General features: G+C 43.5%; 3 protein-coding genes across 4 annotated transcripts; all 3 read right to left on the reverse strand.

Annotated features, from left to right (window-relative positions):
• Positions 1-2,192: 2,192 nt before the first annotated feature.
• On the reverse strand, positions 2,193-3,140 carry LOC115395712 (olfactory receptor 1C1-like). Its single transcript, XM_030101345.1, has one exon. The coding sequence runs from the start codon at positions 3,138-3,140 to the stop codon at positions 2,193-2,195; it is 948 nt and encodes a 315-aa protein (XP_029957205.1).
• A 10,566-nt stretch (positions 3,141-13,706) lies between these two features.
• On the reverse strand, positions 13,707-14,684 carry LOC115395713 (olfactory receptor 1-like). Its single transcript, XM_030101346.1, has one exon. It carries the CDS (start codon positions 14,682-14,684, stop codon positions 13,707-13,709), a length of 978 nt encoding a protein of 325 aa, XP_029957206.1.
• A 998-nt stretch (positions 14,685-15,682) lies between these two features.
• LOC115395198 (sterile alpha motif domain-containing protein 3-like) lies at positions 15,683-27,336 on the reverse strand. 2 transcript variants are annotated; one of them, XM_030100626.1, is made up of 6 exons: positions 27,074-27,336; positions 24,545-24,628; positions 19,690-20,688; positions 19,448-19,603; positions 18,797-18,889; positions 15,683-17,058 (listed from the first exon to the last, which is right to left on the reverse strand). In XM_030100626.1, the coding sequence occupies exons 3-6, from the start codon at positions 20,668-20,670 to the stop codon at positions 16,738-16,740; spliced, it is 1,551 nt and encodes a 516-aa protein (XP_029956486.1). In that variant the 5' UTR covers positions 20,671-20,688; positions 24,545-24,628; positions 27,074-27,336; the 3' UTR covers positions 15,683-16,737. The 2 variants fall into 2 exon arrangements, with proteins under 2 accessions (XP_029956486.1, XP_029956485.1); XM_030100625.1 differs by lacking the exons at positions 24,545-24,628; positions 27,074-27,336 and adding an exon at positions 20,870-21,648.
• Positions 27,337-27,342: the final 6 nt, after the last annotated feature.

Consider the following 27,342-nt stretch of genomic DNA (forward strand, 5'->3'; position numbering starts at 1 on the left):
TGGATTAAAAGTACAACATTAAACAGGTTTCAAACACTTTGCTCATGTTATTGATGACTCGTCAAGTTCAGCATGTTCTTCCACATGGTTTTTTTGTATTAAGGCCTCATCTTTTCACAATGTTCAAGCTTCCTGCAGTGAATGTTATTTGCCAACACTTAATTATCTTCCATTGTAATGCCGATGACACATATCTTTGTATCAATAAATCAAGATTACACTTATCAGCTTGTCAACCTAGAAGCATGTCATAAAAGCCTGGGTGAGTTATACTTTTCTGCTGCTGAACTCACATAAAATAGAAGTCATTACATTTGTCCCAAAACAAATGATATAAACAAGCACTAATACTGGATGGTACTGCTTTGACCTCTGGGAACACAGTGAGGAACCTGTGAATTACTTTTGACTAAGACTTCTTCTTTGACTCCCACTTTAAAAACATCAGCAAAGAATTCCTTTTATCACTTGCATAATATCTCTGAAATCACGAACATGTTGACTCTGACAGTGAGAAATTAATCTGTTTGTTACTTCCAGAAAAAAAACTTTTGTAATTCATTATTAACAAGGCATTCAAATTCAATTAAGAATTTCTCAACTGATTAAAAATGTTGCAGCGAGAGTCTTGACGGGAACAAGTAGACGAGATTATATCACTCTAAAATTAGTTTTTTTTCCCAATGGTTTCCTGTCAAGCCTAAAATAGAATTTCAAAAAAATCATACTGTGTTGTGCTTTGCTTGAAATTTGAGTTGAATAAAATTAATCTAAATATTCTTGGCTTATTGATTATATGAATGCCGTACACACACCCAGAAACAAGCTAATAAAACAAACACTAATTTGATGTATTTCAGAAACAATGTATTGTTAATTATTTTTAACCCAAAAAGCTCATGAGATCTTCTTTCATTTCTTGCACCTTTAATTTAATTTTTAATAAGACATTTCAGACTTTTTCCATTACATTTACATTCAGTGCAGTGTGTTAATTTACCACTGATTTCAAAATGGAGAAAGACAGAGTTCAGTTTAAAAACTGGATTAAAAAAAAATTGTGATTATGCAAGCTTATATGTTGTTTTAACAAGCAAATAATGACATACGGGCTGAAAAAACGGTCTAAATAGCCAGCAAACCAGGATATGTTCTGTTATACTTTTTGAGCTACACGTTCTGTTCTTCTCCAAAATACATAAAATATTTAATTTCATTCAACTCCATACCCCAAAACAAATCAATTAAAGAAAAGCACAAAACACTCAAATGTAGAAATGTAAATGAGATAGTATGTATCTATCTTTCTTTTTTTTTCTTTTTTTTTTTTTGCTTTATGCAGCTTTATCCACTCCAGGGTCAAGGTGTGAAACACATCTCAGCATCTCAGTAAATTCAACACCAAGTCACCAGTCCATCACCGGATGAACACAGAGACTCATGAACACATTCATGAGCAATTTAGAATCACAAAAATATTCTATTATTATTATTATTATTATTATTATTATTATTATTATTATTATCTTTTTATTTCCCCTGTGGCAGGAAATTGTAGTACCTGGAGAAAAAGCATGCATGTGCTGAAGGGCCACACAAACTCTGCTGAGACTGGTGTGCAACAACTTGACCACTGCAACACCGTTTATTAACTAGTTCTGCCAAAAGAAGTCATTGCTTAATCAATTCAAGGCTACGAGATCGTATCAACTCGTATCAACTAATATGACAGAAATAATTTTCTGACATGACAGATCCAACCCATGAACATGTTATAGAACAACCTTTGGAATTTATAGAATAATAATACGAACATGAAGCAAATGTAGCATGTAACATATAGAGATTCAGGATTTATTTTTGCTTCTATGATTATTATATAGTACTCATGGAACTACACAACATTTTATGTGACGTCACTAAACACAACTGTAAACTACTAAAGAAGTCCTGTGAACTCTGAAAGACCATATCACACTCACGGGCATGAAAATAAGTAACTTCTCGATTCTCACTAATCATCCTGCACTTTCATTTGAGGGACCTTATGTGTCAGCACTCTCATTCCAAGCTGGTTCCCTGTGGGCCAAAAGGTTTCAACAGCTCTCGACGACATTTGAGCTATTGCAGCATATTGTGCTCTATACTTTTCAATTAACAGTTTGGTTTTTGCTCATTATTCCAATCTTGGATCATGCTTTAATTTTCAATAACTTTTTTAGTGACTCTTTCATTTCTTGCGTCTGAAACACATAAACAATTGGGTTCAACATGGGTATGAGGATATTAGTTAAAGACAGGCTTATAATCCTAGTATTCGCATCTATTGATGTCCCAAAGCAAAACACGAATATAACAGGGATGTAATAGATTGCTATCAATGAAATGTGACCCATGCATGTTTTAAAGGCTTTCACTCGTCCCTGAACTGTGGTAATCTTTGACAAAGCACGAATAATACAGCAATAACTAACCAAGATAAATATCAATGGAATCCAAACAACAAGGATGGGGGCTAATCTTGAAATGCCAATATTTGGAGTCACATCGTTGCAACCAAGTCGATATACAGGACCGTGGTCACAGTAGAAACTCTTGATAACCACTGACGTACAGAAAGAAAGTCTCGTGAGAAGACCGACTGCAGTGAGAGTCACTGTAACGGCAACGAGCCAGAAAAAAGCGATCACAGACAGCATGAATCTGTGCGTCACCTTCACCTGATAGTGCAGTGGATAGAGGATGGCCATCAGTCTGTCAATAGAGAGCACAGCCAGATTAAGAGACTGCATTGAAATTAGAGTGAAGCAGAAAAACATGTAGGTCAAACAGTTATTGTAGGAAATGTAGCGATGGTTAAACAGAAAAGTATCAATAACTTTTGGCACCAAAGCAGAGCTACTTAACAAGTCTGTCAATGCCAGATTAAAAACCGCAACATGTTTCGGACTTCTTAATGTGTGATCCATCATGATAACAGTCATTACAGTTACGTTTCCAATGAATGAAAGACTGTAAGCAAAAAAGAGAAAAACAAAGTAATACTTGATATTTGGTATGCCAACAAATCCACTTATTATGAAATATGCAGGGCGCACAAACGTGATGTTATCCTTTAGCGCAGCGTTGAAAAAATCCATGTCAGGACTTTTTTCTATTCTTTCTCTCCCACCTGTTCTGTCAGGTGTTTTTAGTAAGAGAGAAGCAGTTTGACTCTTAAGTCTACACTTATGAGGGCTGTCTTTTCCCCTGTGTCAGCTTCACTCCAGCCTGACGTAATGCCACTGTGGTGGTTGCTGTACGTCAAACTGTGAGCTACTTCAGTAACTTTAAGCTCCCTGTAGGATCCAAAAGGGGAAATGTGATCCCACCGGACCTTAACCCAGTGCTGAGAAAAACTGAAACAACAAGAACCAGAACTCAAAGAGCGGGGCTGAAAAGACATGAAAATGGTTCCAAGTGGTGGGCACAATCTCGGGCCACCGACCCGTAAACACCGGAAGGGACAGCAGCCACGACTCTGCTGCGGCGCTGCTGGAGTCACCAATGGAGGATAATGGTGAGATTCTGGTGAACAGAGTTTGTCATAATGTAGAAAAATGTGTTATCTGGATTGGTAGTTTGTGTAAGAATGTATTTTGACGCTGCTACTCCCAGGAGTTTATAGTCATTGTCCTTGAAGTAACGTAATCACACTCAAAATGCCGGCAGTAAAGGCCAGCTGATAGCAAATATAATGCCTGATATTTATTCAAACCACCGGACAAAGTTTTATCTTCTGAGGCACTTTTAATTTAAGCATATGTATAAAGACCCGATATCTGATTATTTTCCTCCACATAGTGAAATGAAATGTGTTTTTCCCCTTAGTATTATGTAAAAAAGGACTTGCGATAGTCACTATTAAAGCCCTCGTATTGACTGTAAACTCACAAGTTGTTTTTTTTTATTTTTGTACAGTTTTTTTTGACAGCATTGCTCGACTAAAGTTATCAAGCATGCTTTAAAGCCCCTCATGAGGAGGAAGCTGGAATTTCAAAATGCATAAAGCATGTTAGGGCTGAGTTTGAACCACAATGACTTGACTCTATTGTGTGTGTGTGTGTGTGTGTGTGTGTGTGTGTGTGTGTGTGTGTGTGTGTGTGTGTGTGTGTGTTTATATTCTGTTTCATTCAGTGAGGACAGTTTGGTCTCCCCACCTGAACTCCCAGACTCCCCTGTCATGACAGCAGCTCCAGCCTCTGAGCCAGCCGGAGCGTCAACACCAGCCCCACCTTCTCCACCTACTCAGGGGAGAAATACATGGACATAATGGGATTTGTAAAAGAGTGTGCAATTTTAAGTAGTTACAGAAAACCATAAAACTTAGAAGATGATGAGGGATTGAACAACATTTAACATCAGTACCCATCACTCTTAGCTTGTTTCGGCCAGAGAACCAGGACCCTGTTCCAGCCCGAAGTCTCTGCTGTCCTTCCAGAAATCCTGTCTGAGGATCTTGAGGAGGAGAGGCTAAACCAGATCCAATGTGACGAACATCTGATCTGCTCCTCAGTGATGCTGAACATCTGGACGGCTCCTCAGTGATGCTGGTGAATCCAGGGAGCAGGAGGGAAGAGAGTGACGCCATGCTGCTTTCAGTCAGGCCGTTCTGGGCTCTGACAGGACCTGCTCAACACGGAGGAGGCCGGGAACCGTGAGCACCCATTAACAACTGTGGATATGTTTTTGTTGTGGAGTTGTAATTGATAGTAATAATCAATAAAGTTTTTATTAAAGCTCAGTTTAGTCTCTGCTGTTGTAAACAATATGACAAAATTGTTACATGAAACATTTTGGATCATGTATGAAAACCAGAAATCTGCAGAAGCACAACATATTTACTGAACGACTGGCTGGAAAAACACATAAGGCAATACTGAGTGAACTTAAATCAGCAATCATTATTTTCAACATACTTTCATGTATAATAGTTTTTACATCTTTACAATCGATCGACACTGGTTTAGCTGATTACACTGACGATACACTGACTCAAAACTCAGCTGTCCTTAATAGTGACTGATCAGATGGAGCATAAGGCCATCCTGTATCTTTCTTCCTGCTTCTACATCTTGTACCACTCCACCTGTGGGCTCTGGCGCTGCTGAGCCAGGTACATCCCTGCTGCCTCCACTGCTCAGCTGAGAAGCTGGATCCATTTCATCCACCGCTGCGCAGCTCAGATGTGAGTCCAGACAGCAGGCCTGCATCCAGCCGCTCCTGATAGTACAGAACCTCGGAAAGAAACACAGTATACGCAATGAAATTACATTAAAAAAAAAGATGTCGTTTGGAATTTTCAATAGATGCCGAAATGAGTTATCATGACTACTACTGGTAACTTCCACAAATATCTAAAATAATGGAATTTAAAATGATAGTCTCCTTGATACCTTAAAATGTCACCAGGCAAGACATGAAAAGTCCCAATGGTTAATGTTTCTCATTCTTTTAAGACATTAATAGTTACCTTTGTTTGTTCCAGCCTGCTTATAGCTTAAAGGGAACATATTATGCTTTTTTCACTTTGTGAAGAGTTTCTTATATGTATGTATGTATCTTGTATGTGTTGCCATAGCCTCATTATGACGTTAAAATTTGAAAATTGTCTGTTTCCTCCATGTCTTACAACACCATGCAACCAAACCGAGTTAAGTCGAGTAACTCATATCCTGGCCACTTTATAATGAATTTGTAGGTTTTGTTTTTTTTTTCTTCAAAAATTTTTTTTTTTTTTTTAAATAAAAAAACACCAAATTATTTAGGGGGGCTTAAGAATATTGTAATGTCGATGCAGGTGAAATAAGGAGCATTTTGGGATTTCGCTATTCCAATTTTTATGACAGGTAACCAAACACAACACCACACACTGAGCATCTTATGCAGCAGCGGTATCCGAAATCACTCCCAGTGTAACATAAATCACAGAACGCAGCCAAACACACTAAATGTGGAATACCATAACTGATTATGGCACAACACAACAACAACTTAAGAACATTAACACAATTGCTTCTGAACCAAGAAAACAACCCCCTCCCCACATCATGTCCCACAATGCTTTTCGGCCATTCACGCCAGGCCACCGCTACAATATTTCAGGGGGGCCTCAGCCCCCTAAAATAGGCCTAATGACACTACTGCGAGTATGTATACCAACAACATCACTTCTGACCCCTGGGTGACCCAAGAAGGTTATAAATTCAGGTGTCAAACCAGATTCTGTTCATTTTTTCTTCTAGCTTGCAAATAGCACATAGCTTGAAGATCATGGTGTTACGGTCTGTAGTGAGGCTCAGACGCAGACAGCAAGATGGAGGCAGGTCTGAAGAGTGCAGGAACAGTTTATTCTGGGGGGGGGGGGTCAGTAAGCGGCGAGTCCAGGCGGCTGGTCTGAGGGGGCACTGTCCGAATAGTCGGTGGCGAGCCTCGGTCTCGGCGTCCCGGCTCTGCGTCCCGAGACAGTCTAGGGCAGGTGGGCGGCTGGAGAGAGGCTGGGCGCTGCGGCAGGCTGATCGGAACTCCAACTGCAAACAAAGGAAGACTTGGTCAGCTTGAGAAGCTACGAAGCTGAATGTGCTACACACGTGACACACGGGCGTAGATGTTACGATCCAGCGCTGACTCTCAGCCTGGGCATCGCTTAAATAGTGCCAGTGCCCCAAGCAGCTGAAAGTCATCCCGCTGATGAGCTGAACCCCTGCTGCAGCAAGCCTCCTCTCCAGCTCCACCCACCTGAAAAACAAACACAAGAACCTGCACAGCGCCACTAGGAGGCCGCTGCTGTGCGGGTCCTGACAGTACCCCTCCCCCTACGTGGGCCTCCAGGCACACGCGGCAACCGATCAGGGTGGCGGCGATGAAACTCCCGTATAAGATCCGGGTCCTCAATACGCCCCCGAGGAACCCAGGAGCGCTCCTCTGGACCATAACCCTCCCAATCCACGAGGTACTGGACACCCCGGCCCCAGCGACGAACGTCCACAAGCCGCCGCACCGAATACACAAGACCTCCATCCAGCATCCTGGGCGGAGGCGGGAGACGGACGGGGGGGGCCAGGTCACTCTCACTCACAGGCTTGATCTGAGAAACATGGAAGGTGGGGTGAATGCGCATGGAGGAAGGGAGCTTGAGGCGCACGGCACTGGGGTTGATGATTCGGTCCACTTCAAGAGGTCCCACATAGCGAGGAGCTAGCTTCTTGGATTCCACTTTGAGAGGGAGGTCCTTGGCCCTCAACCAAACCCTCTGCCCAGGAGAGTAGCAGGGAGCGGGGGTGCGCTTGCGGTTGGCCTGCTGCTCCATTTGCCGCGAAGACCTGAGCAGCGCAGCCCGCGCCCTCTTCCAAACCCGTTCACATCGCCTCATGGCAACCTGGACCGAGGGCACAGCCAACTCCCGTTCCTGGGACGGGAATAAAGGAGGCTGGTAACCCAGAGAGCACTGAAACGGAGACAGGCCAGAAGAAGAGCAGACCAATGAATTATGGGTGTACTCCACCCAAGGAAGGTGAGCACTCCAAGCTAAAGTATCATCCGCCGTCGCACACCGGAGCAGGGTCTCCATCTCCTGATTTAAACGTTCAGTCTGGCCATTAGACTGGGGATGAAACCCGGAGGAAAGACTCACGGTGGGCCCCAGAGCAGCACAAAACGCCCTCCAAACGTCCGACGTGAACTGGGGTCCCCGGTCAGACACGATGTCAGCGGGAATGCCATGCACGCGGACCACCTCAGAGACAAGCAGGTCAGCCGTCTCCCTGGCTGAGGGGAGCTTGTCGAGGGGGACAAAGTGGGCGGCCTTAGAGAACCTGTCCACTATGGACAGGATCACGGTCTTGCCACTGAAGGGGGGCAGGCCTGTGACAAAATCAAGCGCAATATGAGACCACGGCCGACTGGGTACTGGCAAGGGCTGAAGCAGACCAGAACTGGGCCGATTCGAAGTCTTGTTCCGAGCGCAGACCACACAGGCAGCCACAAACTCCCGCATGTCCTTGTTTATGGAGGGCCACCAGAACCGCTGTCGCAGCACCTCCAACGTTCGAGTAACGCCAGGGTGGCAGAACAGCCGAGACGAATGTCCCCACTGCAGGACCTGAGATCGGACAGAAGTGGGCACAAACAAGCTGTTAGCGGGTCCGTTACCTGGGCCGGGCTCCTGCAGTTGGGCCCGTCGAACTAGGGACTCCACCTCCCAAGAGAGCGATGCCACAGTGCAGGACCGGAGTAGTATAGGTTCATTCTCAGAGACGGCGTCCTCAGTGGTGTACTGTCTGGACAAGGCGTCGGGCTTGATGTTACGGGAACCCCGACGGTAAGTCAGCGTAAAGTTGAAGCGCCCAAAAAACAACGCCCAGCGGGCCTGGCGGGAGTTCAGCCGTTTCGCAGAGTGTACATACTCCAGATTCTTATGGTCCGTCCAAACAATGAAAGGTTGCTCTGCCCCCTCCAACCAGTGTCTCCACTCCTCCAAAGCCAACTTGACTGCCAACAGCTCACGATTCCCGATGTCATAATTCCGTTCCGCTGGAGTGAGACGGCGAGAGAAAAAGGCACAGTGATGGAGCTTATTATCAGATACAGCTCGCTGAGAGAGAACAGCCCCCAACACCAGAGTCAGAGGCATCCACCTCCACCACAAACTGGAGGCTAGTGTCTGGTTGAATGAGAATAGGTGCCGAGGTGAACCGGGCCTTGAGTTCCTGGAAGGCCTTGGAGGCCTTGTGAGTCCAAGTAAACGGCCGTGAAGTGGAAGTGAGAGCTGTTAGAGGAGCAGCCACCTTACTGTAATCCCTGATGAACCGACAGTAAAAGTTAGCGAACCCAAGGAAACGTTGGAGCTGCTTCCGATCCACCGGTCGGGGCCACTCCTGTACAGCCGTCAGCTTGGAGGGATCCATGCGCGTCTCTCCCTGTGAGATGATATAGCCAAGGAAAGACACAGTGGACCTGTGAAACTCGCATTTCTCCGCCTTGACATACAGGTGATTCTTGAGGAGTCGTTCCAGGACCAGGCGAACGTGCTGGGTGTGTTCCTCCATGCTGCGGGAATAGATCAGGACATCATCTATGTAGACAAACACAAAGCGATCAATGAAATCCCTTAGAACATCATTCATGAGATTCTGGAACACTGCCGGGGCGTTTGTAAGTCCGAACGGCATAACCAGGTATTCGAAGTGACCCAGTGGTGTGTTGAAGGCCGTCTTCCATTCATCTCCCTCCCGGACACGGACCAGATGATGGGCATTGCGTAGATCAAGCTTGGAGAACACCGTGGCACCGTGGAGGGGGAGGAAGGCGGAGCTGAGCAGAGGTAAGGGGTAGCGGTTTCTAATCGTTATGGTATTAAGTCCCCTAAAGTCAATGCAAGGTCTGAGCGAACCGTCCTTCTTACTCACGAAGAAAAACCCTGCACCAACCGGAGACGAGGACGGGCGTATTATGCCAGCTGCCAGGGACTCACGAATGTAGGTCTCCATGGCAGCACGCTCGGGTCGGGACAGGTTATACAGCCGGCTGCGGGGCAGAGTAGCTCCTGGAAGCAGATCAATAGGGCAGTCATACGGACGGTGTGGCGGCAGCGAAAGGGCCTCACTCTTACTGAAAACCTGAGCCAAGTCGTGGTAATCCTCGGGAACTGCTGACAGGTCGACCGGCTCAGGGGGAGGAGACTGCGGAGACACAACAGGGGTGAGCGCCGAGCGTAAACGGTTATTCAAACAGAACGGGCTCCAGGAATTAATCTCCTCCTTAATCCAGTCGATTTGGGGATTGTGTTTACGCAGCCAAGGAAAACCCAGCACCAACGGCGGCTGCGAATGATCAATGAGGTGGAAGGTTAGGGTCTCCTGATGGTTCCCAGCAAGCACCAAAACCACCGGACAGGTCTTATGACTGACCTGAGCAAGGTGGAGACCGTTCAGTGACCTCACAGCTAGCTCAGACTCAAGCTGAACGAAAGGAATGTTTAGCTGACGAGCTAGCTCGATATCCATGAAACTCTCTTCTGCGCCCGAATCCACCAAAGCCGCCACAGGAATGGATTGAGAGTGAAAGCAGAGAGTGCCGGTTACCTGAAGGCGTTGAGGGGACTTGAAGGAGGTTCGGCTCACCCGCAGCCCCTCGTCTACTGGGGAGCCTGGTCTTTTAACGGCCACTTGGAGCAGTCGGCGAAGTAATGTCCAACCCCACCGCAAAAGAGGCATGCATTCGCGGCCCGGCGCTGCCTCCTCCTCTCTTGAGATGACATCTGGGCCCGGCCGATCTGCATGGGCTCCGGATCCTGAGGCACAGACGAAGCCTCTGCTCCCGCCGGCCGAGACGAAGCCGGAACTACGGGTGCCAGGAAGCGAAGTGAGCGCGCACGCCAGCGCTCCCTAATACGATTGTCAATGCTGATGCATAGAAAAATAAGGCTCTCCAAATCTGGTGGTCGTTCTCGGGTGGCCAGTTCATCCTGTAAATGATCCTGCAGACTTCGTAAGAAGACGCACTGAAGAGCGCTGTCGTTCCACCCGCTCCGCGCAGCTAAGGTCCGGAACTCAATGGCGAATTCGGCCACACTGCGGCCTCCCTGACGGATTATCGTTAGCCGGTCGCCAGCGTCCCTGCCCCTCACCAGGTGATCAAAATTTCTCCTCATCTCCTCCGTGAAGGCCTGATAGGACTGACATACTGGCGATTGACTGTCCCACAAGGCTGTTCCCCAGGCCTTCGCCGGGCCGGCGAGGAGGCCGATCAGGTAGGCTATACGGGACCGGTCGGTGGGGTAGGATAGTGGCTGCAGCTCAAAAACCAATGAAACCTGGGTGAGGAAGGCCTGGCAGGAACCAAGACCTCCAGCATAGCGCTCCGGTGTAGGCGCGTTCGGCTCCCGAGGAGGAACCACCACATGTGGAGATGGAGCCGGGCCCGTGGGGCCCACAGCGGGACCTGCTGGCGGGGACGACAGGTGGGTGGTAATCTTTGTAATTTGGTCAGACAGACGGGAGACCTGCTCAAATAATGTTCCCAGAACCTTATCATGGTCGGCCACCTTCGAAACCAGGTTCTGCTGAGCGGCGGCTCCTTGCTCCCTCCCGGGGTTGCGGTCTGCTGAGCTCATCGTCTGGCTGGATCGTACTGTTACGGTCTGTAGTGAGGCTCAGACGCAGACAGCAAGATGGAGGCAGGTCTGAAGAGTGCAGGAACAGTTTATTCTGGGGGGGGGTCAGTAAGCGGCGAGTCCAGGCGGCTGGTCTGAGGGGGCACTGTCCGAATAGTCGGTGGCGAGCCTCGGTCTCAGCGTCCCGGCTCTGCGTCCCGAGACAGTCTAGGGCAGGTGGGCGGCTGAAGAGAGGCTGGGCGCTGCGGCAGGCTGATCGGAACTCCAACTGCAAACAAAGGAAGACTTGGTCAGCTTGAGAAGCTACGAAGCTGAATGTGCTACACACGTGACACACGGGCGTAGATGTTACGATCCAGCGCTGACTCTCAGCCTGGGCATCGCTTAAATAGTGCCAGTGCCCCAAGCAGCTGAAAGTCATCCCGCTGACGAGCTGAACCCCTGCTGCAGCAAGCCTCCTCTCCAGCTCCACCCACCTGAAAAACAAACACAAGAACCTGCACAGCGCCACTAGGAGGCCGCTGCTGTGCGGGTCCTGACACATGGGACCGGCCTATACGACATCATAAAACTCCGTTGTTGGAAGCCTTGCGACTGTATGTAGGTCAGCGCAGCGAATTCACCCTCCAAAAGCTGTGACAGTAGCTAACCTGTTTCCATCTCCACCTAGGCAGTTGGACGCTTCTGCAGCGTCTCCATTGGTGAGAAATTAATTGTAATCTCCTGGCAGACAGTGAGGTTTCTGACTCTACAATTATTCTTGGTGAAGTGGCAGAGGCAGCGGCCTACAGGCGCTCTTCCCTGGGTTGTTGACGTTCCAGCTGTAAAGAGCGACGCGCTCGATGTTGGCTTCATTGCCACATGGAGATGCTGCTCGTGTGTCCCTGGCCCGGCTTGAGAAGCAGGGGTACGTTTTAGGATTGGTTGACAATGCGGCTAGAGTGACCGCCTGTTAGTGAAGCCGCATGTGAGCTTTTCCCCGACTATCGGGCCCCCGCCATTAGCTGTATGGAGGTTGTTAGCTTACTGCCGCTAGTGATAGGCACTGTGGTTTTCTCTATCAACTAATCCACTTATTATGAAATACGCAGAATGCATAAATGTGATGTTATCCTGAAGAGCCGCATTTAAAATATTCATTTCAGGTATTTTTGTTATTCTTTCTCTCCCATCTCTTCTGTCAGGTGTTTCTGTTAATACAGCAGTAGTGTGACTCTTAAGTCTAAACTTATTCCATAACATTCCATTTTTAACAGTATTTCTTTGATGCCAGTTTCTCTGTTTTCACTCTTATCTTCCTAATTTCACCTTGCCGAGTATCATTCTGACCTGTCACTATCACCTCATTTCCCTGCAGGCAATAAGTAGGCTGCAAGTTTAATTGCCTATTGCATGAGCTACTTTTTTGATTGCATTTACCTTAATTATCTTCTCTCTCTCACACATGAATGTGCAATGAGCCTGAATCTAAATGCCACAGTTAACAAAGAAAATGACAAAACAGCTTAGTGATCCATGTAAACTTATCTGCAGGTAAAGCATTGGTTAAGCTTTGTGTGTGACACACAGGTATTAATCAGGTGCACAAGCACGAAATATGACATACTTTTGTGAATCATGGAGTCAAAACACCTCTAAGTTTTCTTTAAGAAACAATTAACACAGACCCTAATAATTGACAGACCCACAACCTTCTGCTTTATTTTCCATTCTTCCTCTCATTTTAGTTCTGTTAGATTAGAGAACCTAAGGAGATGCACAGGTCACCAAACATAATCACTTGACTCATTCAAGGTAAAGTCTGACAATGTTGATTTATTGCCACATTGCAATAGAAATTTCACAAGCAGCATTGCACAGATAAGACACTACATCAGTGCATATTTTTTGGGGGAATCAATATATAATAGAACATGGTACTATGTAAATCACCGCTGTTGTTGATGCAATGTTTGAAAGTGGCGACTTGTGCGGTGTAACGAGGGCATCCCAGACAGTCTTTCCAGTAGGGGTTTGCGTGACACTCCAAACATTTTGGGATGTTGGCAATAAAATAAACAAACAAATAAATAAATAAATAAATAAATAAATAAATAAATAAATATTATAATAATAATCTCATAATGAATAAAATGTTTACTTTCTGTTTTCAAAACAAATATATACTTCATTCTCAAACAGAAGATATTATAGAATCAGTAATGGTCAGTAGCTGAAAAAAAAAAGTACCTTCAATCAAATCAATTTGGTTTAGCCCTGATGTTAGTTGTAGTAGTAAACAAAATAATAATTGTCAAAATATTATGAATTACAGCTTGCATAGGTTTGCTCCGGGTTCTCTGGTTTCCTCCCATAGTTCAAAAACAGACACATGAGGTTAACTGGTGAACTGACACTGCTCCGAGGTGTGAATGTGAGAGTGTGTGGTTGACTGTCTCAGTGCGGATTTGTTCTTTAACCTGCACAGGTTGAAGAGGAATAGAAGATAGATTGCTGGATGGATAATCAATTATTAACACTTACATTTCTCATTAAAGCAAAGATGAACAGTTGATCATTTTGTGACGGCATGAGGTCGTCTGTTTCTTTTGAAAAGCGTCTTGATCGCTGTCAACACCTCCTCTGTCTTCAGAGCATATATGAGAGGATTGAGCAAAGGAGGTATGGTTTGTGTCAGAGTGGAGTTTATGATCCTGGCATTAGGATGGATGGTAGAGGCCACTGCAGCTATGTTCGTTCCTACAAATGGCAGAAAAAATATCGCCACAAGGATCAGGTGAGAGGTGCAAGTTTTCAGTGCTCTGAGGCGTTCCTGTCCTGATGCGATCCTGATCAAAGCAACTGAGATGCAAACATAAGTAACGCCTATAAGAAGAAGAGGAATGCACATGATTGAAATAAAGGCAACATATGCCATTATGCTATTTAAAGATGTATCATTACAGGCTAGATAAAATATTGGTCCATGATCACAGAAAAAGCTTTTCACCACCAAAGATTCACAGAAAGAAAGACGATCAATCAACTTAACAGCTGTTCCAGTTATGATCGCAGCATACAACCAAGCAAACAGCAGCATTGCACCAATTGATGCATTTGTTACAATAGCATGATACCTTAAAGGGAAACAAATGGCTACAAATCTATCATACGCCATAGTGAGAAGAATAAAAGACTGCATACTTGTTAAGAATAAAACAAAGAACATGTAACTTAAACAGGCCTCATAGACAATGTATCTGTTACCAAACAAAAAGGTGTCCAGGAGCTTTGGGATGAGAGCTGTGCTGCCACATAGATCTGTCAGAGACAGGTTAAACACAATTATGTATTTAGGAGTATGAAGTGTTTTCATTAAGCAAATGACTGCCATAAGGAAGCCATTCCCAAGAACCGTCACAATGTAAACAAAACAGAGAAACATATAGAAATACTCAATATGAGGAATATCAGTAAATCCACTGATGTAGAATGCTGCAGGTCGAACAAATGTGGAATTTTGTATCAGTGTTGTTTTAACCTCTGAGCCCATCATAAATACTTATTTCAATAAATTCAAAAAGGACAACATGACAGAAAATACAGGGTAAATGATGTAACAGTTGATCAATGAGACTGTCTTTGCTTCCACTTACCCAAGACACTATGAAGTGTGCAGCTGACAGAAGCGTGTGGTCTTTTATGATCTTCTATGACTGTGGGTCATCTGAAATGGAAGAAGCTGATTCGTTGCTTCTGATGTTGCATAAACATTCTGCCATTAAGACTGTCATCTGAATTCCACAGAAAACTCTTAGTGTGATAAATTTTGTCTTTGGACAGAAGGGATCTTGCTTTCTTGGACAGATCCCGCTGCCTGTTACTACAAACCTTTGAATCATTTTGATGAAATTAGGTCAAGGAAGAGTAATGCTACTTTTGTGTCTACCCGGCTGACCAAAGCATTTTATTTGCAGTTGAGATGTTCCATTTCATCCCTCCTGACCACCAGAGGGCGGTGCTGAAAGCACAGAATGTTCCCTTCCCACATGCACATTTTGAGAATGTAGAACAACAACATCACTTGTGACCCCTGGGTGACCCTACACTCAAAAAACTGACTTGTTCAATTTACATAAAATAGTTATGTCAACAATTTCCACATAACCGAGTTATGTTCATATGAATTACAGAGGGAAGAAACTCATTTAAGTGAAACCAACAAGACTGTATTAAGTCACATTTATGACACCTGGTCAAGTTAGCCTCAGTTGAATAGGTAATGCTCCACTAACTAAACTTACATTCATTACAGTAGCCTAACTCACTTACATAACTTATACTCAACTGCATTGCGTAAAACCAATTGAACAACTTCTCCTAGTTCCAACTTAACTGCTTTGAATGAGCAATACTTAGTGTTCCATTATAGTAAAAAAACTAATTTATGTTGGACTTACTAAACCTGGTCATGTCAACAAATTTCCACACAATGTAGTTAAATAAAACTCAAATAACAATATTGTGTTTTCAAAACATTTATTACATCCTTAGAAACTTAGAAATCCAATATTTAAAATCACAGATATTTTTTTCAACATGTCATTACCCCTTTAAGAGAATTTTTAATGCAGACGTTAGAAACTGTCCACTGCAAACAAATGCATCTGAATTGCTCACAATACTGAACAGTGAGACCTTATTGTGAACACACATTTGTGTCCAGCCAAAACCTCAATAACATTTTGCTTGATGCCACTTCAGCACTGTATGAAACTGCTCAATGAAAACAACAAAAACATATTACTTGTTTAAAAGCATCTGAATCTGAATTGCTTATAACATTGAACAGTGAGACCTTAGGAATTGTGAACACACATTTGTGTCAAGTAAAAACACTCAGAATAATATTTTGCTTCATTCCACTTCAGTACTGTAGGAAGGCATTCACATTTGGACTAAAAAACAAACTAGTCCACAACAGTCATTGAGGAAAATGCATTTTCCACAAACATTTCCAAAATCTTATGACAGACAACTTGCATTTTTTTAAAATGGCACCACGACCAAATGTTGAGGCTATGTTTCTCCTCAGTGCTACCACGATCAATATTCACCCATCACTGTCCATTTCTCATTGTTGTTCTCCTCTGCAATTTGTAATCGTCCTCTGAGGTTATGTTTTGCTCCTTCTGTGAAAGACTGTTTAACAGTTAGGCATCCAATGACTGCCTAACTTCAGCAGCGAATGAAACCAAAAGATCTACAAATCAAATAAGAACAAAAAAAGATAAATAAAAAAAAAAAAACTCCACAGTCCACAAGTCTCTCGGGAGAAGCCATTTTCCACAAACATTGCCAAATCTTTTGACGGCGAACTTGGAATTTCTTTTATGGCGCTGTGACCAAATGTTGATGTTGTCACTCTCCATTTCTCATTGTTACTCATCAATGTTGATCGCTTCTGTAACTTCTAATTTGTCTTTGTTGAGGTTATGTTCTGCTCTTTTTGTGAAAGTCCATCAAACAGTTCGGCATCCAGTCTGCAACACTGAGTCCATTCCTCACAGTAGAACATGCAGATCCAAATGCAGCACAACACCTGCCTAAGGTGTTCCTTCAAAGAGTTTGTTCTTTAACACTTGCACCTTCGTTGACAGTTTGTTGGCATCAAGCTCCATGACAAGCTTCTGCAGAACTTCAAATGTATACTTGAGATTTGTTGGATAGCTCAAGTCAAGTGAGTACATGAGGCCAAGCAAAATGGCGACAGCATTTGCAATGTTACCGAGTTCATCGAGCACATTCACTCCTTCGATGATAATTCCAACATCTGCCAGGCAATCTGTGGGCTCTGCACCTTCAACGGTGATGGCATAAATTCCCAGGACTGTCTCGTCCATAGACTTCTGGTTGTCTTCAACATCCTTAAACAGAAAACAAAAACAAAAATCAGTTACAGTATTCACACCAGAAAAGCACCTTTTTTTTTAAAGATAGACTCCTCAGAATGTTATGCCTTCATTTTCTACTCACTCTTATGCTTAAGTATTTTTTTTTGCTGTCCAGAAATTCATATAATCCTAGATCCCCAGCTACATTTGGAATATTTAACAAGTGCTCCAGAGTCTTACGCCGTGTTTCCACCGGACGCGTTGAACGTGACAGCATTCGCAGGACGAATGAAACCGCGCCATGCTAGAAGCATGAGTGTCATCGCTGGTACAAATATGCAAAAAACCCTCGCCGCGGCATTACGTCACTCCAAGCCCGCCAATCATTTCACTGCTGAACATGGGAGTGTGCATGTGTGTGTGCATCCGGCTGTGTGTGCGTGTGTGTTTGTGTGCACGCGCACATGCTGATCGATGGTGCGGTTTTTGTTCTTTTTTGTTTTCATGACTGCTTTTACTGTTCAGCATTTTGTGTTGTTTTTATGAATATGAGAGGTGCTTGGACAAATAAAGCTTCAGATTGAGATGCTCCCCCTGCCACCATCGCTGCTCTGTATTTGGCATGGAGAAGTCAGCGTTGGCTGCGGGCGAGGCTCCGCATCGCTTCTGGCTGCCTGCTGCCCTCCAGAGGCGCTATGAGCTCGGTGAGTTCCGCCATCTTCTGCAGGAGCTGCGCTTGGACGGCCGGTTCCAGCGCTGCTTCAGGCTGACGCCTGGTTTCTACATGAAGCGGTAAACAAATGAAATCGGGCACGCCGCTCGCCGCTTGCATCACGCCCACTGTTTTGCCTGGTCGGAGCCCTGCATCCCCTGCGTCAGCACGTCCGTGAAGACCTCCACACTGATGGGCTGTCCTGGCGCAAATTCGCTTGAAAATTTCAATTATTTCAACTCGAGCGACAAGCGTGGAGCGATGAAGCGGCGGGCAGCGACCTTCGAGCGGCAGTGAGTGTCACTGCAAGTCGATGGGCACACCAATTTTTCGCTGGAAACGCTCGCGCTGGCCGGCTGCCGCATCATCGGTTGCTGCCCGTCGCTCAAGATTGAGTGGCAATCGCGTCATTACATTGACTTTATATGTAATCTAATCACACGAAAAAATGTGCATCATGTCTGGTGGAAACACGGCGTTACTCAGCATAAGGGTGAGAAAAAACTAAAGCATATCATTCTGGGTGTAACTGATGGTGTTATGAGTACGTGATATGACATTAAAAATCCAATAGGTGGCGGTGTTGCATTGTATGTAATTTTACACTGGTTTATTTGGTAAATATTGTTTGTTTTTGTCTATTAACTGAAGTATTTTCATAACAAAATGCAACAACAGCTGGGCGCTTACCAGGGTGAATATTTTGTAATAACAACGCAAAAATGAGTGATTATGAGAGGACGACCTGGCAGAGCATTCACTTTTTTCTGGTAGGTGTCTGTTCATATGCTTTTTTAAGTGAACTAAAGCCGGGCGGATCCGTCCAAACTCAGAGAAAACCACAGACGGAGCAGGACACAGAGCAAGGAGAGAGGGCTCGGTGGCGGCGCTCTGGGATTCTCTGCACATAAACACTGTTGTAGGATAGACCCAACTTCTTCCAAACCAAAATATCCCTTTTATAGCACCAACCCTAAACTGATAGTTGACAAACTGTGATCAATGAAATTTCACTGAAGGGATTTTTATTATGAAGAAACTAGAGGACAGAATACTTACCATGTACTCTTGAATAAGGTGGCCAGGGTCTTCATTGACGTAGACCATGAGTGCTTTGAGCACACAGGCTCTTCTTGCTTCAATAGCATCTGTCTGTGGTGAACGAGAGGATTGTATGATGTCATGTTGTTGCATCGTAAAGCACATATTACTACAGATCATCACTGGTTTACAATAAGTGCAAGCAAAGTTTAAGGTAAACTTTTGTTTTATTCTAATTGGCTTGTAACAGTAGCGTAAACCAGGAGCTATTTTGCAGTGTCAAGGCCCCCACAAGTGACTAGGGATTTTATATATGTTAGGATTGTATAGTTTTTAAATTTTAAAATTATTCATGACAGCCACTTCATAAAAGCTGCTTCATGATGGCTTTTTTTTTTGTTTTGTTTTTTTTACATTGATGCAAGCAGATATCGCAATTATAGACTTTCGCCCCAAGGTGCACTGTCATTTAGAGTCTCACAGTTTGTTTACGTTCACAGCTCATGCAGATGTAGAAAATAAGCACAGGAATTGTGGACCAGCCTGGGACAGTCAGTGGACAGTATCCATCAAGATGTTTTTATATCTCAGGGTTGTACAGTGTCACAGTAATACTCTTTACGGTATTACTGTGACACCATTTGTGTATATGAATGAATTCAACAATACCTTGTCCAAGTCTTTCATGATCTTCCTTATCTTTAATCCTGCTGCTCCGCCTTTCTTCCTGAAGATTGTTAGCAGTCGTGCAGTGTGATGATCGAGCTGTTGCATAAATTTGGATCGCAGTGGCACCGTGGTGATCCTAGAAAACTCTGCTTCCACCTGCAGACATTTAAAATAAGCAGAAAACAAGACACGGGTCAATTAAAATGGAACAAAAACTGGACAAATGCAATACTACTACTGACCTCCTGCTCAGAGAAGAGAGCTGGCCATCTCCTTTTGAACTCGGCAATGAAAGGCCTGTCTTCAATCACCTCATGTCTCCGATAAGCAAATGTCATTTCCATTTTTGCCTTAACCACCTGATGGTTGTTGCTCTTCTTCATTTCAGACAATAATGCCAGCCTCTCCTCCTCAAGGCTGTCCTGGGATTGTCCTGATGGATAATCAGGACAGTAGTTCACTTCTGCTCTTCTCGCTTTTTTCACTTGATTCGGAGAGGTGCGTGAATCACCCTGTTTCCGCTTGAGGGAATTCACGGTCAACTCAGAGCATCCAATGTTGCGCAGCTTTGTGCGGTAGTTTGCCATTTTATATTTTAAGCTTATCTTCCACCCATAAAAGCCGGAAACACAACCTTGCTCCTTTAAACATGGGTGTTTCTTCACGAGAGCTTCAGCTACATCATCAAATTCAGCACTGGATGGATAAGCTTTAAATTTGATGATCTGGGATGCCAAACCTTCGAGAATATCTGATTTCAGTTTTGGACTTGGACTGAGCAGGGTACCATTATTTTGAAAGTCAGCATTCCCACACTCGAGTTGGAGCTCAACATCGTAGGTGAATTCAGGCACAGGAAAGTTGTTTGGCCATGGCTCACATCTCAGGGATGACGATGAAGAGTCAGATGAGAGGATGTCCGTGTCCACGGATGAAAGAGAAGTAGTCTCTGAAGACAGGCAAAGGCTACTTGTTGGCAAAACACTTGGGAGGTAAATCACTTTGACGGTAGCTTTGCTTTGAATCTCAGAGGTGGACTTCAGATTTATGAACTCATCAAAATCCTTGTCCTTGTATTGTAGTCTGAAGTCTTCCTGCACTTCACATTGTCTCTTTATCTCGCTTTTTAGTTCCTCAACAGAAGCTGGTATCCCTGAAGGCAGGGATATTTTGGATGAGTCATTTTCTCCCAAAATGACGCAAAGCACTGCAGGTGTAGCCATACTGGTGAAGACGTTACTCTGTAGAAAGGCAGAAAAACATCTTGAAACCATGTCATGTAAAATTCAAAAATACAAATTAATAAAAGTTTTCAAAATGCTTCTATAATTTTCTATCTCCTAAAGCATATTAATTTCTTGATTTGCAAGTGACTTTGAAAATGAAGCCAGTTAACATCAAATAAGAAGATAAAATAATTACCAGAAACATGTATGTATCTTTTAAGTGTGACCATTCGATGGGTTCCACACTTGTAGTCCACCAGAGGATAGTCATCAATCAGCTCACTCAATTCAGCCAACACAATCTCTGCTGCTGAGGATGCCTGTATCTCAAATGCTCTGTAATGCTCTCTGTACCATGATGCTAATTTCTTGCAAATGAAGATTAATGTGTTTTCCAATATACACATTTGAAGTATCTCTGCAAATTCGGGTAATCCACCCACTGATCCATTCACAATGATCATTCCAGTTCTATACTGTAAGCCATTAGCAGAGACATTATGTGCTACAGTAACTGTTTTGAGATCAGGGAACTTAAGACGTAGATGAAGTGCTACATCCTCTTTCATGATATCTACAGGAATTGAGGAGACGTGGGTCACATCAAAGGCAGATCTCTCATAACACCCTGAATACATGTGATAGCCAATCATCAGCTGGTGCTTATTCGCCAACGATAGTGTGATGTTCTTGAAACACTTTGTGTGCCGAACAACTTGTTTGAAAAAACTGTGTTTGGCCTCAAAACGCATTGTCCAAAACATCACAAGGGGGCCAAACAATCTTATCATTTCTGGGTAGTGCTCCAGAAAGTGATGCTTTGGCAGCAGTCTCTGACTTGGAAAAAGTGTCTGGTATCGCTGTCTGTGCTCTGAGATTTTACACTCGAGGAATGCCACAGATTCATCACAGTGAACAGGTGCAACGGCTAGCTCAACAACATCTTTTAAATCCAGAATCACATTCCAGGCTGGCTCCTCTTCTGGGATCAAATAACCTATCATAAATGGTAACAATCTTAAGAGACACCAATTTTCGTGTGCGTTACCACCAATTGTTTTGCGGCGTGCAAAATTATGTGGCAGCAGGTGAGGGCGGTTTTTTTTGTCACCCCACTTGTATTTGAAGTTTTTAATCAGATCATTCAGCTCAAAGAGTGTAAACAACTTCTTCGAAATGAGAAGCCCCAAGCAGTGTGCGAGTTCAACAGGGACGATGCCCTCTAAAAGATCATGAACTATATCAGGGGGATACCCTGATGTGACACAGAAGTGGGCAAGTCTCTCAGTGAAAATACAAGCTTTCTTCACTCCAAAGGAAGCACCTCCTTCAGCCTGTGCAGTACTGACATGTAACTGTTGAAGTTCTTTGTTTCTCAGGGTAAATACACCAGATTTGACTTCTTTGAGTTGAGTTTCTTCTCGCTGAGCAATGCAAAATCGGCAAAAATACTGACCAGAGAAACTTTCTACAAAGCCAGCTAATCCATGTGCTGCAAGGTTGTCTGATACAACACACTGAAGCGTACCCTTCACAAATGTACCCAGATGTGAGACAAAGACACCCTGCTGCTCTAAGGTAAAAAGATCTTGGAGTAGTGGTTCAAGAATTCTGTGATAGCCATATGTCTTCACATCATCAGATTTACATAGAAGAGCCAGGTAGATTGAAGTTAAAGACGAATGACTGCCAGGTGGCAAATTCCCCAAAATCCAATAGACAGTAGGGCTGCACGATATTGGAAAAAACTGACATTGCGATTTTTGGGGGGCTTGCAATATATTGCAATATATATTGCGATATTAAAAATAGAAGAATTTTCACCTGATGACCTGAATAGCTGTATTTGGGGAGATGGCCACTTGAGAGAAATACATGGTGTTTCATACCGCTTGTCGAGCGTGGATCATTTTTTAAATCCCTCTTTAACGATCCACTGTGTTCAATGGCATCATGTCTTGCGGTAGGTAAAAAGTTATTGCATCCATGATTTGTCGATGCTGTTTGGAGTTCCTATCATACGGTGTTATGCCTGCAAAGGCTTCTGTAATTGTTTTTTGAGAAGATGAAGTTTCACCTGGGGTCTTTGGTTTTGCACTGGAAATGCAGGAGCTTGTGATGGCGTTTCAAATGGTCCAACAGGTTTGACGTATTACCTCGTGTTGAGGCAACCACGACGAGGCACTGTCGGCAGAGAACGTTTTTTTTGTTCCGTATCATCTTTTTTTATAGCCGAAATACATCCGAATTTCACATGTCGACCTTCTTTTGGGGACTAAATCCTCCGTTGCTTCCTCCTGCATGTCGCCTGTGTTCAGAGTGTTGCCCCCCCCTGCTGTGGAGGAGGGAGGGGGGCGGCGAGTGCCAAGCAGGAGGGGAGGGAGAGAGAGCGGCTGTGCAGAGCATTGAGCAGCTTGCTGCTTTTACGAAGCAAAACAAAAGTTTAAAATAATAATAATAATAATAAAAAAATATTGCACATCCTGCGATGTGGCTATTGCACATGTGCACATTGCGATGGCGATGTTCAAACGATATATTGTGCAGGCCTAATAGACAGCACACAGTTTGTGCGTTTTCCGTGACGTGCCGAGGGGGTTGCAAATTTCAAAATCATCAATATATAAACAAAGAGATATTGTTAGTGCCTCTCCTGATAGAAACGTGTTATTCTGAAAGTGCTGTCCGTCCTCAAAGAATCTGTAATAATGCTGGTCATTCACTGTCTGTCGCAGTCCTCTTTTCTCAGTAATCTTGCTAAACACGTCCTTTTGATTGAGTAGCTGCTGTAAAACCTTTAGCAAAGGCACATACTGGAAGCTACGTTTAGCTTTGGCATCAAGAATAAACTCAATGGGATCAACAATATCAAAATGACTTCTGTAATATTGTTTCCGCTTAAACGCAGTGGCTAATGGCCCCTCCCTTCCCAAAGCTTTTGCTAAAGGATTAGATGAAGTGAGTGTGCACTTTAACTGACTGATGAGTGTCTGATCAACTTGCAAGTTATGGTTTGAGAGAAAGTCACCAAGAATGTTGTCAGCTACAGGCACCAGGGCAGAACTAACCAAATACTCCAACTCATTTAGCAGTTCATCAACAGCAGAGGCTGGCACATGAAAACAATTCTCCAACTTCAATAAGACAAATGCTAATTTCTTTTCAATAACTTGTTGCACATCCTCAGGTTCTGAGATCACTGCACTATCCTCGAGTTCAGCACCATCAAGAAGCTCATCACTCAGACATGCACCTTCTCCGAAAGAAGCACTCTGTGAATCCTCTGTGGCATTCTGAACAATTCCAGCTTTTAAATCACTCAGTGTATATGTCTTATGCTTTCTGTTCTTGTGAGTTTGATATGTTCCATAAATATTCGTTTGAAAGACACAATTCTGAAAAATGCAAGTTATGATTTCATGTTTTTTTAGATGGCTGTTAATATGAGTAAATAAATCTTTCAGTGAAGCAATACGACTATTTGAGCAATGGGGGCAGCTGAATGTTGAGCTATCAACTGATGTTTGAGAGGTCTGATTAAAATGTGACCTACACAAGTGACTTCTTAGCGCAGTCCAAGTTTTGAAAGTGCATGGACAATTTAAGTAGGTACATGGATAGGGGTGTTTACGGCCAAAGTGGCCATGTTCTAATCTATAGTGTTTCAGTAAGAGAGATCTTGATGTTTCCTCTGCAGCGCACTCTTTACACTTCCACATTCAAAATACTGTGAACAAAACGCACACAAAAAAGTATTAGCTCATATATAGTATTAGCTTTATGCCTGTGAATAATTTAAATATTATATAATATGTTGTCATATATTACATGTTAAATTTAGTGAATTCTTGGTGGTGGACACTGTACTTACCAATACTGAAGAGCTTCAACAAATAGGGACTGTCCAGTCCTGTCCAGTCCTCAGGAAATGAAGATGTAGGCATGCATGGAAGAGCTGTAAATATAATAAAAAAAATAACGCAATGAGCCAAGCACAGTGCACATAGTAAACTCAATACACTCATTCTCTGCTGTTCTGTTTGATCACTTCCTGATATCTCTTTTTTTCTTCTACCAAAATAATCGATTCCCTCCTGTTGAATCTCTCCTGCTGTGAGCTGAGAGTTGTGAAAGTTGACTGTCTGGGTGACTGTAAGGAGCGGGGCTCAGCCATAGCTCAGTTTGAAGCAAGTAGTGATGTGTCGTTCGCGAACGTAATGGCTCTATGAGCCGGCTCTTTGAAGTGAACGACGGGAGCCGGCTCCCCACCAATCAGGAGCCGGCTCCCTTCGAGACGCTTTTTTTCTCTGTCTGCGCTGCTTAGTGTGCTGAGCAGAGGGGGGAGGGGCTGCAGCCGAGCACACACACACAGCAGCAGCACAGTGAGCACAGGAACGGGTCAAGAGAGGAGAGAGAGTGCAATATGGGGGACAAAAAGAAAGAAAGTAAAAAAGAAATTAGTCATATCAGGAAAAGGAGCCAAATTTGGACTCATTTTAATTATATTGATGGCTCCAAAAGCAGAGTGCATTGTCTGCAAGACCAAAATGTCATATAGTCCCCTCTGAGAGAATCTTCTCTAAACAGGTCAGATAATCACCGATGGAAGAAGCCGAATCAGTCGCTCAAAGCTGAGGCACTTGGCGTTTCTAAATGCCAATCTTCAGTAGAGAGTGCTGATTTTTTTTCTTTTTGTTTTACACATTTTAATTAATTAATTTATTTATTTTTTGCGTGTTTTTCAGGGGTTCTGTGTTGTTTCAGTCTAAATTGGTCAAAAGTTGAATTGTAAATAGTTAGAAGTTCTTGTATTTTATAGTTTATTTATAGCATTGAAGAGTTAATATTTGTAATTTTTATTTTGTTGTTTTGAATTTTTTTTCAGGGATTCTGTGTTGTTGTTTGACTTTAAATTTGTTGAGTGTATAAAAAGCTAAAATTGTTTGTATTTGAGAATTTATTTTTTTGTAGATCTGTAAATCAGTCTGCCCCAGAGCAGCTGTGGCTACAATAGTAGCTTACCACCACCGAGTATGGTGTGAACAGGTTAATGTAATATTGCAGTGTGAAGCGCTTTGGGCTCTGTCATGCAGGGTAAAAAGCGCTATACAAGTGTAGTCCACTTACCATTTACCATTTAAATTTATATTTCGTGTGTTTTTCAGGGATCCTGTGTTTCACTTTAAATCTGTTAAGTATAAAAAAGCTAAAAGTTTATTCTTGTATTTCATAGTTTATTTGTTGTTGCACTGAAAAGTAAATATTTGTAATTTACATTTTGTTGTGTCATGTGTTTTTCAGGAATTCTGTGTTGCTTGACTTTAAAGTTGCTTCGTATAAAAAAGTTAAAAGGTTAAATTAGTTGAAAGTTCACTGCAGAGTGAAAAAATAAAGGCTATCATAATATAGTAGTATAATACATTTTTTTATTAATTATTAATTCATTTTGTGCATAACGTTACATTATTATTGGTAATATATCGATTAAAGCAACAAAAAAAAATCTGAAGAGCCGTTTGGGAGCCAAAAGAGCCGACTCTTTTTAGTGAGCCGAACTGAAAGAGTCGGTTCCCTAAAGAGAGCCGGAATTCCCATCACTAGAAGCAAGAAGGACGCCTGTTTAACTTACCACGTGCCGCACACCCCCCCCTCCCCTCCCCCCTCCCTCCTCCCTCCACACACACACGTGCGCACACCGAATTTCGGCTGGATGATCCATACCGGTCTGTAACCCCACTCCCCCGCATTGCACCGGTCCACAACCCGCGCCCCTCCGCTCACTTACCACTTCAAGTCGCGACCGGAGTAAAAGCGGATGAGCTTCGTTTATCCAACAGCGCACCCCACACTTCGGTGTTTCGGATTAACTCATTTCCGTGTTAACTGGTGACCGGCAGATGTTGAAAACCCGACTGAAGCATTTAGTTTTTCTGGTGAATGTCGGTTATCTGCAATTACTGTATTTTTTAAGGTTAGTGCCTTTCGTTGGCCTAACTTCAACATCTGCTGTTCCCAGCATGTGTTCATAGAAATCAGTCAGCAGTTAACAGGGAAACCAGTTAATCCCAAACACCAGTAGCAAAAAGAGGAAGAACAAACGCGAAAAAAAATCCACTACCTTAACGCTTCAACTAAAGTACAGGATACTTTTATTAGTTTTCAACCTAGCTCTTCAAAAACACGCTGTACGAAGCCAGTAAAGCACTAACACATGTGGGTAGCCAGCAACTCATGCTGGCTGGCTGGTTCAATGACTAAGCCTTCTGAACAGTTCAAAGTTAACATGAGCTATCACGTCAGCTAGCTCACGCTCAACACGTTATCATGCTCATTAAGATATATTTTGACAAGACAAGGCATCATGCACTATTGCTCTAGTGTATCAAAAATATATACTTACTCAGATGAGAGTCCGTGAGCACCGACCTCGACTGAACAAGTCACCGCCAATGCAACCCGCCAATTCGGCGTCCGGTCTACGGAAAACCACCGCGGACAATCTTAATTGTGTTGAGATTGGTTGTGCGATTCACTCAACAGTGTTGGTTTGAATCTACTTAGCTGGCTGATTTCGCTTTAACATGTTTTGATTTTAAGTTAATCTTACGAAAGAAAATCAGGTTTTAAAATGAAACATAGAAATGTCAATTAAATTAAACATTGGTGTAT

This window comes from Salarias fasciatus, chromosome 10 (genome assembly GCF_902148845.1).
Source record: "Salarias fasciatus chromosome 10, fSalaFa1.1, whole genome shotgun sequence".
In the NCBI taxonomy this organism is placed as follows: Eukaryota; Metazoa; Chordata; class Actinopteri; order Blenniiformes; family Blenniidae; genus Salarias; species Salarias fasciatus.